This window comes from Tursiops truncatus, chromosome 17 (genome assembly GCF_011762595.2).
Source record: "Tursiops truncatus isolate mTurTru1 chromosome 17, mTurTru1.mat.Y, whole genome shotgun sequence".
Classification (NCBI taxonomy): domain Eukaryota; kingdom Metazoa; phylum Chordata; class Mammalia; order Artiodactyla; family Delphinidae; genus Tursiops; species Tursiops truncatus.
In genome coordinates, this window is record NC_047050.1 from 65,300,706 (window position 1) to 65,316,651 (window position 15,946).

Consider the following 15,946-nt stretch of genomic DNA (forward strand, 5'->3'; position numbering starts at 1 on the left):
ATTTTAAATTTATCCTTTAGTAAATACTGATTGTATTATCCAAAGAATTTAATTCAGAGAACCCCCGTTATATAATGCACCTCCCATATATGGACATATGATTACATTGAATTTTGTTTGTAATTTACTTTGGAAAAAAAGTAAGTAGAAGGCCAGAATTTGCATCCAGGCCTTCTAACAAATAAAGCTCACATTTTCCCCAGGCTATAGCCCTGCTTCTAAGCAAGTGTTTGAAAACACTTCTAGTCCAAAGGTCCATGAGGCTATGATTTTACTTACCTTCTTTAGGTGGCTCTTTGCCCAACATGCAGACAGTGCAAAAGTGTACCAGCCAAGCCACTTAAAAAGTGTACCTAACAGTGAAATTTATTCAGTTCAGCATGTTGACTTGGCATCCTGTAGACAAACGTCAGGAGGCCAGTTTCTATTAGACTCCTCCTTCTACATTAGGGGAATATTTGGAAATGCATCTGAAGCACCTCCGTATTTCCGACCTTCCAGCTGTCTCCATCATCACAGGGTCATGTGAGCAGAGAGTCCAATCCCAATGACACCAGCCTGCTCAAATGCAATAAATGCACTCTCTGTGTGTCATTGGCTTTAAACGGGCCTCTCCGGAAATATCCAGTAGGCCCAAAATCACTGTGGTCCAGATGCCCGCTCACCCTGTTACTTGTTTTCCTTCTACTTAAATTTCAGCCCAACATATATTTATGCATTCAAGAATTCTAGGCACCCCAATGAAGAATAAAAATGTGGTCCCTGCATTTGTTCTCTAAAAACTGTGATGCCAAGGCCTATGTTAGGTAATTAAATATATTACATACATTATGCCATTTAATTCTTCCAACAGCCTTGTAAGGTAGAGATTATAAGAGAGAGATTATCTCCATTTTACATGTAATGAAGGTGTGTGCTGGGACAGTACCTTTTCTCCTCAGAGAGCTGGGTAAACTGGGCTCAAACCTTCATTCTCATTGGTGGAGAGCATCTTTACCTTCCCCTGAGATTGCTGTGAGGTTGTTGCTGGATATAGCCTCCATGTTTACTCTGTGGTGCACTAACAGTGTTTTTGAGTGGATGACTAAGAAGAAGGACAAACCTTGAGTCAGATGGATTCCTATACCAGTGGCTCTTAAATCTTTGGGGTCAGAGATCCTTTTGAATATCTGATGATGATTTAGCATCTTTTCCCTAAAAAACTGTACAATTATCCACAGTTTGTATAACATTTCAGACGGTTGATGAATAAAAATAAGCACTGCTAAGTGTAGGTTACTATGCCGGACGCTGGGCTATTGCGAGCATACAATAGACACTTGTAGCAGATGCTTCTGGAAACCTCCCTATGCCTGCCCCCTGTATCCTATTGCCCTTACCGCTACCGTGCATGCCAGCCTAACTTCCAGCTGGAGCTCGTGAATTTCCCCGCCTAAGCACTTTTTCTTAAAGTTGTACAGACCACCCTGACATGCCAGGGAATGTATGTCCCCTGGGAACAGCCCTCCATCAAAGACTGACAGGTGTATTAATACCTCAGTTCCCTTTCCCTTTGGTGGGGTCAATCTGAGGCACACATTGTCTCCCAGTTTGCTCAGTGCGATTAAGCTCAGTTGCCCATATTGGTGGCTCTCTTCTTTTTCCTCACTCCTCTATCAGTGTTCCCTTCATTGTCAAGTAAACTAGTTGGACTGGAATCCTTGTTTCAGCTGTTGCTTCTGGGGAACTCTAAGACAGCACACAATAATCATACATAGAATGATTTATTCCTTATGCTGCTTAAGGTGGGTCTTAATTTTACAGATGGGAAACTCAGGGGAAGGTAAAGGTGCTATCTATGTATCCGACACATAAATAGGCTTAGTGACAAGCTCAAAAGTCCATGGCGAGGTTGATCTAAGTTCAGCCTGGACCAAGGTTTCTTTAAGCAGAGACTTGCCCTCTTTTTAATTTATGTAGATAACACAACTGCCAGGCATTGTGTGAGATATTGAGGATACACAGGACAGCAAGTCAGATAAGTTCGCTCATTATATGGAGTTCATGGTCTAGGGAGAGGAGAGAGATAACAAACACATATAAGAGTGAAATAATTACAGATGTGATGAAGACTGTTAAAGAAAACACAACATGGTGTAATACAGCAAAGGAGTTAGAGGGGGTAACTGTATAGTAAAGGCCAACCTTAGAAAGGGTTTGAGAGAAGTCCTCATCCCCCTGGGTTCTCCATCTTGGTTCACTGTACCTCTGTTATTCACCTCCAAAAAATACTTAACTCAGTGCATACTAGGTACCAGCCAAGAAAATGGACATAGTCTCTTAAGGAGTTTACAATCTAGGCTGAAGAGATAGGGAATAAACGAAAAGTAAACAAACGATGAAAAATACCAGATGGTAATAACCACTTGTAGAAAAAGAACAACACATGATGAGAGAGCATATTTTGCCTTTTTCAACAGGGGTTCCTCTAGAGAATTAAGTCCAGCTGCCCTAAGGCATACATTGGAACAATTGACTAACTTCTAATCTGTGCATCTAGAATGGTACTGGTACTATACAGTCCTTGAGAAAATTGGGAAGGGGGACGTTACTGAAATCATCTTCTGTGTTTTGTGGTTCAGATGAGGAACCCCAGTTGAGAAAGTCTCTCTAAGGAGGTATCATTTAAGTAAAGCTCTGGATTTCAAGAAGAAGCTAGCAATTGAGGATCAGAGCTTTCAAGATAAGGAGAAGCGCTACTGGAAAGCCCTGAGAAGGCCAGTGAGACTGGAGGGGAGGGGAAAGGAAATAGTAGTAGGGAGGTGGGAAAGGGCCAAGCCATGGAGAATCCTGTACATCAAAATTTGGAGCATATATTATTCAAAGTGTAGGGAAGAGTTTGTAGAAAGCCAGTAATCAAAGAAGAAGGCCCAGTTAAGATGCTATTGTAGTATCTAGCCAAGAAGTGGTGGTAGCTTTATCCAAGAAGGTAGGAGAGTCAATAAGACTTATTGATGAATTAGATTTAGTGGACAAAGGAAAGAGAAATCAAAGGTAATGCCTGGCTTTATGAATGGTGGATGAAAGATGGAACCATTTACTAAGATGGGAATGTTAAGAAGGAACAGGTTTGCAATAATAAACTCAAGAATTATTTGCCTATGTTATGATTGAAGTGCCCATTTGAATCTAAGTAGAAATGTCAAGTTGGCCACTGAGTATATGAGTCCAGAGTCTACAGAGAAAGATTTAAGAATCTTTGCTATGTCGAGGATATAGTCACCCAGAAACACATCTGTGGTCCTGTAATACTTATTGCCTGGTTTAGCATCTTCATTCTCTCAAGGTGGTCCTGTTTTGGATGATAAATTATATCAGCACCCTCCATGGAGAGAAACAAATGGAGCTTAGAAAAGACCTCAGGATGTTTTAACATTTATAGGTTGACAAAAAGAAGAGAAACTAGTAGAAGAGACTGAGAAAGAATAGTCAGTGAGGAAGGAAGAACACCTGACTTGTGGTCTTGGGAAGACAAAATGACACATGCTTTATGAAGGTGAGGTTGTCAATCATGTCAAATGTTGCTGGAGGGCCAAGCAAGCAAAGAGCATCTATGAGATCCCTGTATTTCACCTGCTGGGAGTCATGGTTCCAGTGGATGAGATTGCAGCTCTCTCTAGGACACGACTCCACCTGTTCCTGGAGAAACCTAGTCTGTGGCATCACCAGTGGTTCAAGGACTATTGGCAGGGTACTTGGAAAAGACCACAAAGTATTTTATTTAGCGTGCTCGGAACAACTCAGACCAATTGAAATTTCTTGAGATGAAAGAACAATGTCTTGCCTATGACATTGACTGATATTAAGCTCAGAAAACATGGAAATTTGTTTCAGAAAATAGCCTACAAGGGCTCTGGCTTACTAATGACTGTTCTACTGCTATTACTACTATGTGTTACCACTACCCCTGCTGCCTCTCTCACAGCATCTTTTCCAACTCCCAGGCCAGTGCTGTTTTCTGGCAGATCATGCTGCCTCAGCAAAGCTTTCTGACTGGTTATATAAAAAGCAATGTGGGAAAGAGTTAATTGGCAGAGTGACTACATTTGCAACCCAAGAAGGCCTGCCGTGACTTGTTATCTGCAGAGCTAAGCTGCTTGCTGTACAAGTGATATTCGAAGGTCACTGCTGTTAATGCCAATGGGGGCACTTAACACCTCTCTGTAAATGGTCTCAAGATTAATATCTTGCCATTTATTTTATGTTATTTTTTTCCCCTTTGGAGGGGAAGCATTTCCTCATCTTTGGCCTTCAGGAGCCAGAGCTGAGAGAAGGCCAGATCTGGCCGAAACCTAAGTTGAGATGCTAACTTAGTTCCTTCCAAACTTCTCTCTGTGTAGCATGAATCATAGAGTTGGAGCATTACTCAACAGAATGGAAAGGGCACAGGTTTTGGGATCAAAGACCTGCGTTCAAATCTTTAGTAACTAAATAAAAGAGCTACTTAACTCATCTCAGCATTATTTTTTTTTCACTTGTTAAAATAAAAAAATAATGAAACCTATATCACAGATTTATTATGAAAAATCTGCTCTCATCTGGCTTCTTCCTGCTCCACTAACTGAAGCTAGTCTCAAAGTGCTATCATTTCAATTGTATATTCATCACAATTGATCCACCCTTCTCCCTGAAATATACTCTACTCTTAATTTTTGTGACCTCATGCATTCCTGGTTTTCTTTCTACCACTCTGGCTACACCTGCCCAGTCTTCTGTGCTGCCTTCTCCTCCTCTATCTGATCTCAGAAGTTGAAAATAGGTCCACTCTTCTCTTTACAAGTTCTCTCTAGATAATAGCCATTATCATCTCATTAAATACTATGTGAATGCCGATGACTTTCAAGTTTATCTCTCCAGCCTAAATGTGTCTTTTGAGATACAGTCTTGTCCATCCACGTGCCCATTTGACGTCTCCACTGGGATGCTTCTCAAACATTTATACTTAACATGCCAACAAATCTTGAGTTTCTCCTTAAGAATCCATTCTACTCTAAGTCTACCACGTGTTAGTAAATAGCACCATAATCAACCCCATGACTCCAAGTGGAAGCCTAATATTCATAGTTAATGCCTCTCTCTCCTCTACTCTCTCTAAAAAAAAAAAATACATCTGCACCTCATGGGAATTCTATATCCAAGGATATCCTGAATTCTTCCATTGACCTTTATGTTCACTGTCACCTTCTGGTTGGCATATTTTCTGTTTTCCCTTCCAGATCCATTCTCCATCCTGCTCTATTCCTCAGCAGGCTGATCTGTATAAGCTGCATCAGTAGGTTCCCTTGCCCTTGGGCTTCTGGTTGGATTCAGTTAATGGAGAGTAAGAGTGGGAAATGCGAGGGAGGGAGGGAGAAGCGTGAGGTTGGGGGGTGTGTTCCATAGGCTCCCTCCTTTCAGGAGTGCCACACCTTTGCAGGGATTCTCAATGGAAAGTCTCATTTCCTGTCAGGAGGTAGCCCTCTGTCCTTATGTTCTAGTTACCCCTCCTTCCATCTGTATCTTTATGTCTGCTGTAGTGATGGCTCTTTCCTAGTCCTTGTCCCCAAGAGACTGCACTGCCCTGTTCTGGCTTCCCTGTACCCTGCCTTCCTCTCAACCCCAAATTAAATCCCCAAATTCCTTGTTTGAAAGTGCTATTTCCTGCCCAAGCCTGAAAGATGTCACCCCAAAACAAATAAGAAAACAAACAAAAGATCCTCCTAATTAGTCTCCTACACTTACTAAAACCAGCCTAATACAGTCTCTGCAGCAGTATTGAGCAATCATTTAAAAATATATTAGCATTTCACTCTTCTGCCAAAAAGCATTCTGAAGCTTCCTGTTGTGTTTGCAATAACCTTCTTATTATGGGATTAAGTCCCTTTGTGATCTGGCCACTGTTTACTTCTGCAAGCATGTCTTGCACTCTTCTTTGGCTTGTTCGTTGCACTTCAACCATGCAAATATTATTAATGTCCTAAAACACTCCACGTTCTTTCCTGCTTGTGAATTTTATATATGTTCTTGTTTCTGCCTGTAATGTTCTCCTCAAGGAGAATGTGCATGTTTGCCTCCTTCTCATTATTGAGGTCTCAGCTTAATTGTCACCTCCTCAGAAAGCTTTTCTGTCACTCATCCTAAAGTAGTTCCTTCCCCATTATTTTCTGTCATGGCTTTCTGTTTTTTTTTTTTTCTTTCATAGCAATGATTTCACTAATAATTATTTATTATTTAACTATTTCACATACAGACATACTTGTTTTGTTGCGCTTCACTTCGTTGCACTTTGCAGATATTACATTTTTACAAATAGAAGTTTTGTGGCAACCCTGCATGGAGCAAATCCGTTACCCCATTTTTCCAATAGCATTTGCTCACTTCATGTCTCTGTGTCACATTTTGGTAATTCTTACCATATTTCAAACTATTTCATTATGATTATATTTGTTATGGTGATCTATGATCAGTGTTATGTAATGATACTAATGCAAAAAGATTAAGGCTTGCTAAAGGCTCAGATGATAGTTAGCATTTTTTAGCAATAAAATATTTTTGATTAACACACGTACTTTTTTTTAGACATAATGCTGTTGCACACTCAATGGACTACAGTGTAGTGTAAACATAACTTTGATATGTACTGAGAAACCAAGAAAATTGTGCGACTTGCTTTATTGTGATATTTGTTTTATTGTGGTGCTCTGGAACTGAACCCACAATATCTCCGAGGCATGCCTGTATGTAGCCCTGCAGTAGGCTATAAGCTTAAGGCTATGGTTGTTGTTGTTTTTAACCCCGTTATACACATTGACTGATATATGGTAGGAACTCAGTAATAGCACTTATAGAATTAAGTTATAAAAGTAAGGAATTAGGCAGGTGGAAATACCTGACTCATAGTATGTGCTGTATTTGTTGAGCATATACTAAGTACTTTCTGATACCTGATGTTAGTTAATAAGATTGGCAATATCATCAAGTCCACTCTCTTCAGGTTCTTCTGGCTATCCTGGGCTGACTTTCAAGACACAATCCATGGGAATAGGTAGGGTGACTAAATCAACTGATTTTCATCATTTAGAGGTGTGGAGATACCTATTCTCTAAAGGCACTATTTTCTAAATACTGATATTGTTTTGATGAGTCCGAATAAAGAGAATAAAGCTGATTTATCCTTCTCGAAGTCCAGAAAATGGAAGTTATTGGTGGAGACCAGGATCTACCTATCCTAATGAATACACATTGTTAGTTTTTTAAAAGATTTATTAGTCATGCTAAAATAGATTCCAATGTAAAGAACTAGAGAAATGCTTCTGGATGAATTTAACATGATCTGAGACTTCTCCACCTAGTTTTATTTGAATTATAGGCAAAGCACTGGAAGAAACCAACTGGCCTCCAGGATGTAGGCCTCCTAGTGTATTTGGCCTCCTAGTGTATTTGAACAAAGACAGATAATAAGTGCAAATATATATAATGGCTAAATAGCATCATACACATTTTTGACCCATTTGGTTGATGAGAAAAATTATAAATGCCTGCTATAGGGCTTTGATTACAATAAGACTTTTCCCAAATCATAAATTTCAACTGTAGAAGACAATCTCAAGTGGTATCTTCTATGGATCCAGGGCACATGAGGGGATAAATAAAACACCAGTCAAATCATTTTATAAATGTGTTAGCTGAGGACTATGGAGATTATACCTTGTCCAAGATCAAAACAACTCCTGAGTTGGAGAGGAAAGCACATGTACTTGAATACTTACCTCCTGCTATAATGATGGTCTGATACATGTGACACAGAAATTCTCTCCAGGCGTATATTTCAAGTCTTTCAAATCCATTCAGCATCCATTTTGACCATGCGTGGCAATTTTAGCAAAACGAGCAGTTGAAAGCAGGAGCCCTTTCATATTCCTACCTTAGTTAAGCCTCATGGCAACTTGGTGAAGTTGGTACTCCTTTTTTTTTTAATTTTTCATTTTTTGGCCATGCCACGTGGGATCTTAGCTCCCCGACCAGGGACGAAACCCACACCCCCTGCACTGGAAGCACAGGGCCCCAACAAGTAGACCTCCAGGGAAGCTCCAGAAGTTGGCATTTTGATTAAATTGAGACGCAGAGAAGAAAGATGGCAGCTTTTCTGTGGTCACACAACCAGAAAGTGACAAAATAAGGGCTCAAATGGTGGGTGTGATGACTCCAAGTCGTATCCCCTTTCTACTTTGTGGGGCAAAACCAGTTGGTCTCTTTTATTCTTTTCTTTCTGGTTTTGATTTTATGCAACAATTTTCTTTTAACACCTGTAACAAAACTGTGACATGCTTTCTTATTCCTTCCCAGAGGCTAAAGTGTGGCCTGTTCCTCTGATGGTTGCTAGGGGAAGTCATCTGTTGTCACCTGTTTCAGTGTGGAGCCATCTACATACAGGACCACGAAAAGGGAATTTAGCCCACAGGGCCTTGCTCAATAAAGGCACCAGGAAAAAGGAACATGAAAGGGAGGGGGCTTTCCCCTACTGTCTTTATAATTACTTTTATAGGTGATGTTACAGCAATGTGTAATGACAGGCAAACAATAATAGCTCTTGTTCACAGGCCTAGAATTCAGGCTACAAGATTTTGCATAAATAGAATCTATCACTTCTTCATCCTCACATCTCCATATCTCAAAAAAAAAAATAACATTTACCTCAATAATTTTTGCAAGTTTAATGGATAAAATATATAGAATGTACATAATATAGTACCTGAAATCAAAGAGACACCTTAAAAACATTGATTTCCTTCCCTTTCTCCATCTGATAGTGAGTAGAATAGACTTCACCAGCACATCTGCCAACAACAATGCAAATGAATTGTCTCTTCACCTTGAGTACGGATGTGCAGGAAGGGGGGTTGAAAATGTTGTGATGTTGTCAGCTTGTCCAGGGAACCATTGGTCAAGGAAGTGACATTTAAGCTGAAATTTAAAGGATGAGCAAGGGCCTGGAGAACAGAAGAGGGAAGTGAGTTTGGAATGCCTTGGCATGGCCAGGGACCAGAACCGAGATCAGGTGAGAAGAACCTGGAGACTGAGAGGGAGACTGGGGCAGGGGAAGCTGGAGAGGCCAGCAGGGGCCAAGTCTAGGTAGCATCTTGGAGGCCATGCCAGGGGTTGTAGACTTTATTTTAAGAGCAAAGAGAGGTCATGACAGGTTTCAAGCAGGAGAATGACATATTTTCTGAGAGCTTAGCAGGTACTGGGTATATTAATCTTCATAACACTATTATGAGTTGGATTCAGTTGAGTAGATGGAGGCCTAGGGAGATTACCTAACTTGCTTAAGAACATATTTACCCTCAGGCTAGCCTGTTCCAAGGCCTTAACTTTAACCATGGCATGAACCCACTGTTCAGGGTACATTGTACACTCTATGTAATTAATCCCTCTAATCTCCCATCTGGTCTGATTCCATCCATTGCTTTCAGTTCTGCCCATACACCAGTGACTTTCTCATTGATGTGTCTGGTCCTAATCTTCCCTAAGAATTCTAAACTCACCTGTCCACTTGGCATCTCCACCTGGATGCTTCTTGGCATCTCAAGCTGAACATGTGAAAATGCAAACCCTTGATATTCCCACAAAGTTCTTCCTCTGACAGTCTTTCATGACCCAGTCAATAGAAGCTTCATTCGGCCCATCATGCAGGCCATGAAGCTGACTGCCATCCCTACTCCTGTTGCTTATACCCCAAATCCAATCTGCTGGCAACTCACAATGGCCCCACTTTCAAAACATATGCTTCTCCCCACCCAAATGCAAATCACCTCATTATTGTAAAAGCCTCCAAAAGGGTCACCTGGTTTCCAGAGGGTTCATTCTAAATGTAAGTCCTATCTTTTTTTTTTTTTTTGCAGTAGGTGGGCCTCTCACTGTTGTGGCCTCTCCCGCTGCGGAGCACAGGCTCCAGACGCGCAGGCTCAGCGGCCATGGCTCACGGGCCTAGCCGCTCAGCGGCCATGGCTCACGGGCCTAGCCGCTCCGTGGCATGTGGGATCTTCCTGGACTGGGGCACAAACCCGTGTCCCCTGCATCAGCAGGTGGACTCTCAACCACTGCACCACCGGGGAAGCCCCGGAAGTTATATCTTGTCACTTGTGTTAAAAACCCTCCAGTGACTACTTTTTTAAACATCTTTAGGGCGTATAATAGCTTTACAATGGTGTGTTAGTTTCTGCTTTATAACAAAAGTGAGTCAGCTATACATATACGTATATCCCAATATCTCTTCCATCTTGCGTCTCCCTCCCACCCTCCCTATCCCACCCCTCTAAGTGGTCACAAACCACTGAGATGATCTCCCTGTGCTATGCGGCTGTTTCCCACTAGCTATCTATTTTATATTTGGTAGTGTATATATGTCCATGCTGTTCTCTCACATCGTCCCAGCTTACCCTTCGCCCTCCCCATGTCCTCAAGTGCATTCTCTATGTCGGCTTTTTTATTCCTGTCCTGCCCCTAGGTTCTTCAGAACCATTTTTTTTTTTTTTTAGATTCCAGATATATCTATTACCATACAGTATTTGCTTTGCTCTTTCTGATGTACTTCACTCTTTATGACAGACTCTAGGTCCATCCACCTCACTACAAATAACTCAATTTCATTTCTCTTTATGGCTGAGTAATATTCCATTGTATATATGTGTCACATCTTCTTTATCCATTCATGTCAATGGACACTTAGGTTGCTTCCATGTCCTGGCTACTGTAAACAGAGTTGCAGTGAATATTGTAGTACTTGACTCTTTTTCAATTATGGTATTCTCAGGGTATGTGCCCAGTAGTGGGATTGCTGGGTCGTATGGTAGTTCTATTTTTAGTTTTTTAAGGAACCTCCATACTGTTCTCCATAGTGGCTGTATCAATTTACATTCCCACCAACAGTGCAAGAGGGTTCCCTTTTCTCCACACCCACCAGCATTTATTGTTTCAAGATTTTTTAATGATGGCCATTCTGACTGGTGTGAGATGATTTCTCATTGTAGTTTTGATTTGCATTTCTCTAATGATTAATGATGTTGAGCATTCTTTCATGTGTTTGTCAACAATCTGTATATCTTCTTTGGAGAAATGTCTGTTTAGGTCTTCTGCCCATTTTTGGATGGGGTTGTTTGTTTTTTTTGTTATTGAGCTGCATGAGCTGCTTGTAAATTTTGGAGATGAATCCTTTGTCAGTTGCTTCACTTGCAAATGTTTTCTCCCATTCTGAGGGTTGTCTTTTTGTCTTGTTTTTGGTTTCCTTTGCTGTGCAAAAGCTTTTAAGTTTCATTAGGTCCCATTTGTTTATTGTTGTTTTTATTTCCATTTCTCTAGGAGGTGGGTCAAAAAGGATCTTGCTGTGATTTATGTCATAGAGTGTTCTGCCTATGTTTTCCTCTAAGAGTTTGATAGTGTCTGGCCTTACATTTAGGTCTTTAATCCATTCTGAGTTTATTTTTGTGTATGGTGTTAAGGAGTGTTCTAATTTCATTCTTTTACATGTAGCTGTTCAGTTTTCCCAGCACCACTTATTGAAGAGGCTGTCTTTCTCCATTGTATGTTCTTGCCTCCTTTATCAAAGATAAGTTGACCATGTGCATGGGTTTATCTCTGGGCTTTCTATCCTGTTCCATTGATCTATATTTCTGTTTTTGTGCCAGTACCATACTGTCTTGATTACTGTAGCTTTGCAATATAGTCTGAAGTCCAGGAGCCTGATTCCTCCAGCTCCATTTTTCTTTCTCAAGGTTGCTTTGGCTATTCGGGGTCTTTTGTGTTTCCATACAAATTGTGAAATTTTTTGTTCTAGTTCTGTGAAAAATGCCCTTGGTAGGTTGATAGGGATTGCATTGAATCTGTAGATTGCTTTGGGTAGTATAGTCATTTTCACAATGTTGATTCTTCCAGTCCAAGAACATGGTATATCTCTGCATCTGTTTGTATCATCTTTAATTTCTTTCATCAGTGTCTTATAGTTTTCTGCATACAGGTCTTTTGTCTCCTTAGGTAGGTTTATTCCTAGGTATTTTCTTCTTTTTGTTGCAGTGGTAAATGGAAGTGTTTTCTTAATTTCTCTTTCAGAGCTTTCCTCATTAGTGTATAGGAATGCAAGGGATTTCTGTGCATTAATTTTGTATTCTGCTACTTTACCAGATTCATTGATTAGCTCTAGTAGTTTTCTGGTAGCATCTTTAGGATTCTCTATGTATAGTATCATGTCATCTGCAAACAGTGGCAGCTTTACTTCTTCTTTTCCGATTTGGATTTCTTTTATTTCTTTTTCTTCTCTGATTTTTGTGGCTAAAACTTCCAAAACTATGTTGAGTAAGAGTGGTGACAGTGGGCAACCTTGTCTTGTTCCTGATCTTAGAGAAAGTGGTTTCGGTTTTTCACCATTGAGAACTATGTTGGCTGTGGGTATGTCATAGATGGCCTTTATTATGTTGAGGTAAGTTCCCTCTATGCCTACTTTCTGGAGGGTTTTTTTAATCATAAATGGATGTTGAAGTTTGTCAAAAGCTTTTTCTGCATCTACTGAGATGATCATATGGTTTTTCTCCTTCAGTTTGTTAATATGGTTTATCACATTGATTGATTTGCATATATTGAAGAATCCTTGCATTCCTGGGATAAACCCCACTTGATCATGGTGTATGATCCTTTTAATGTGCTGTTGGATTCTGTTTGTTAGTATTTTGTTGAGAATTTTTGTATCTATGTTCATCAGTGATATTGGCCTGTAGTTTTCTTTCTTTGTGACATCTTTGTCTGGTTTTGGTATCAGGGTGATGGTGGCCTCGTAGAATGAGTTTGAGAGTGTTCCTCCCTCTGCTCTATTTTGGAAGAGTTTGAGGATAGGTGTTAGCTCTTCTCCAAATGTTTGATAGAATTCATTCGCCTGTTAAGCCATCTGGTCCTGGGCTTTTGTTTGTTGGAAGATTTTTAATCACAGTCTCAATTTCAGTGCTCATGATTGGTCAGTTTATATTTTCTATTTCTTCTTGGTTCAGTCTCAGAAGGTTGTGCTTTTCTAAGAATTTTTCCATTTCTTCCAGGTTGTCCATTTTATTGGCATACAGTTGCTTGTAGTAATCTCTCATGATCCTTTGTATTTCTGCAGTGTCAGTTATTACTTCTCCTTTTTAATTTCTGATTCTATTGATTTGAGTCTTCCCCCTATTTTTCCTTGATGAGTCTGGCTAATGGTTGATCAATTTTGTTTATCTTCTCAAAGAACCAGCTTTTAGTTTTATTGATCTTTGCGATTGTTTCCTTCATTTTTTTTTCATTTATTTCTGATCTGATCTTTATGATTTCTTTCCTTCTGCTAACTTTGGGGTTTTTTTGTTCTTCTTTCTCTAATTGCTTTAGGTGTAAGGTTAGGTTGTTTATTTGAGATGTTTCTTGTTTCTTGAGGTAGGATTGTATTGCTATAAACTTCCCTCTTAGAACTGCCTTTGCTGCATCCCATAGGTTTTGGGTCATTATGTTTTCATTGTCATTTGTTCCTAGGTGATTTTTGATTTTTCCTCCAGTGACTTTCTGTCGTACAGGATGAAGGCCAATGTCCTCACCATTGCCTTTGTGACTTTTCCTGTTTTGTTTTTATTGCTCATTTGTTTAGCTTTTTTCTATGTCTGCTTCCACACTACAACCGCAGAGCTGAACGCCTGCAACAGAGACTGTATGGCCCACAAATCTAAAATATTTGCTAATGGCTTTTTGCAGAAGACATTTTCTAAGCCATGCTCTACATAATCTGCACACACATGCACTTGCACACACTTACACACTTCTCTGACCTCATATTCCAACACTCCTACTGTCTCCTACTCTGTTCTAGCCACAGTGGCTTCTAGGCAACTTTCTAAGCCTGTCCCCACCAGAGGGAATTTTACCTGCTGCTCCCACTGCCCAGTCATGGGCATGCATCTGTCTGTATACAAAGACCTGCCTTTCAGGTCTCTGTTCAAATGTCATCTGATGTTAAGAGTTTTCCCAAGTGGCTCCAGAAAAAAGGACACCCTTCCCCACTACTCTCTTTCCTTCTTACTTTGCTTCTTTATCTTTCTTCTTATCCGTTATTTCCACAGGCAGTGTGTAGTTATTTGTATATTCTCTGTCCTCCTCCTAGAATGAAAGCAGAGACTTTGATTCATTGTTTTACCATCTGTGATTTGTAAAGAGCCAAGCACATGATAGATACTTGATTATTACTTTTGGATAAATGTGAAAATACTGGGATATAGTAGACAGTTCCTGTCTAAGTTCTGGAATACTCCTTGGGTGCCTGCTGTGTGCGAGGGACTTGCTGAGCACTTTTGCATACACTGATTTCATGTTTTCCCTCTCCACAGCCTCATAGGAAGGGGCCCTTGTTTCTCTTCTAGGCTTTCCATAAAAAGATAAGGATATCCCTGAACAATGTGCTGTGAGAGCTGTTGTGTACGGAGTGGCAGGAAGGGGCCATGTCTCCGGTGTGCTTACAAGTGACCATTCCTGAGGTCTGAGCCACTTCTTCCCTCCAGGTGGCAGCTGAGAAAAGTGATATCTCTTTAAAATAACTCACAGCATTAAGATACTAATAATAAATCAGAGTTATGCGATTTTTCCTAAAAAGATTCAATCCAAGATCCTTCCCCAGAAATCCAGTTCCCGCCCCAATGGGCATCCTGTTTACTGTACTCTCAATAATAAAGTCCTAATTGGGAGGTGTCAGAATGGAGTTAAAGGGCAAAGTGTATATGGGTGTAGCACCTTGAATTTTTCTTCTTCGTTAAATACCATATACATATCTGTACTTCTCAAAAAGCTGCCTAGAATTAATCTTTTTTTTTTCATTGTGTTAAAACATATGTAACATAAAATTTGTCATTTTAACCATTTTGAAGTGTATAGTGCAGCGGCATTAAGTACATTCACAGTGCTGTGTAACCATCACCACCATCCATTTCCGGAAACTTTTCATCCTCCCAAACTGAAACTCTGTACCTATTAAACAATAGCAATCTATTCCTCCTTCTTCCTAGCCCCTGGCAGCCTCCATTCTACTTTCTGTCTCCAAGTATGACTCCTCTAGGTACCTAATATAGGTGGAATCATAGGGCATTTGCCCTTTTGTGTTTGGCTTATTTCATTTTGTGTAACGTCTTCAGGGTTTATCCATGCTGTAACATGAGTCAGGATTTCATTCCTTTTTAAGGCAGAGTAACATTCTATTGCATGTGTATACCACATTTTACTTATCCATTTATCCACTGATGGACACTTGGGTTGCTTCCCCCTTTTGGCTATTGTGAATAATGCCATTATGAATAATGGGTGCGTGAATATCTGTTCAAAGACCCTGCTTTCAGTTTTTTTGAATATATGCCCAGGGGTGGAATTCCTGGATCATATAGTAATTCTGTATTTAATTATTAGAGGAACTGCCATTCTGTTTTCCGATCAATCTTTTATTAAAGTTTTCTTAGGTAACATTTAAAAATATGGGTTAAAAGACTGGCTTTAGAAATGTTACAAGAAGTTTTGGTCTTCCACTTGGTCTCAAGATTCACAGCTTAGTCACTACTTCCCAGGGTGCCCTAAAGACCGCTTCATTATTAAATAAGGCACAGGTATTCTGTATTTTTTCCTGTGTTTTTGTTCCCCACATGAGTCAGCGGAGGAAGCTAGGGGCTGAGGGAGCAATGCCAAGCTTTTTATACTTTTTCCTCCTTGTTCCCTTAAGTTCACCACCTCAAAATCATCCCACCGGAGCCAGCCAGTGAACGAAGCATTCAGGCTATTTCCTCACAACCCATCTGTGACCTCCTGAACCTCCAAATGGGCATTACCAGACTCTGCTGGACCAAGGTAAAGAGCTGGAATCACACAATAACATTAACTCAGCACCCGTAATAGG

General features: G+C 40.2%; 1 protein-coding gene and 1 long non-coding RNA gene across 3 annotated transcripts in view; one reads left to right on the forward strand and one right to left on the reverse strand.

Annotated features, from left to right (window-relative positions):
- Nucleotides 1–15,946, forward strand: part of LOC109549456 (uncharacterized) — a 663,670-nt gene that overhangs the window by 270,066 nt on the left and 377,658 nt on the right. For both annotated transcript variants that reach the window (XM_073794754.1, XM_073794753.1), the window contains one exon: nt 15,773–15,897. In XM_073794754.1, coding sequence (XP_073650855.1) covers nt 15,773–15,897 — 125 coding nt within the window. The remainder of the gene's footprint in view (nt 1–15,772; nt 15,898–15,946) is intronic.
- LOC141276945 (uncharacterized) overlaps nt 1–15,946 on the reverse strand; it is a 38,225-nt gene that overhangs the window by 2,712 nt on the left and 19,567 nt on the right. Inside the window, exon 2 of the long non-coding RNA XR_012327354.1 lies at nt 14,096–14,172. This is a non-coding gene — a long non-coding RNA (uncharacterized lncRNA). The remainder of the gene's footprint in view (nt 1–14,095; nt 14,173–15,946) is intronic.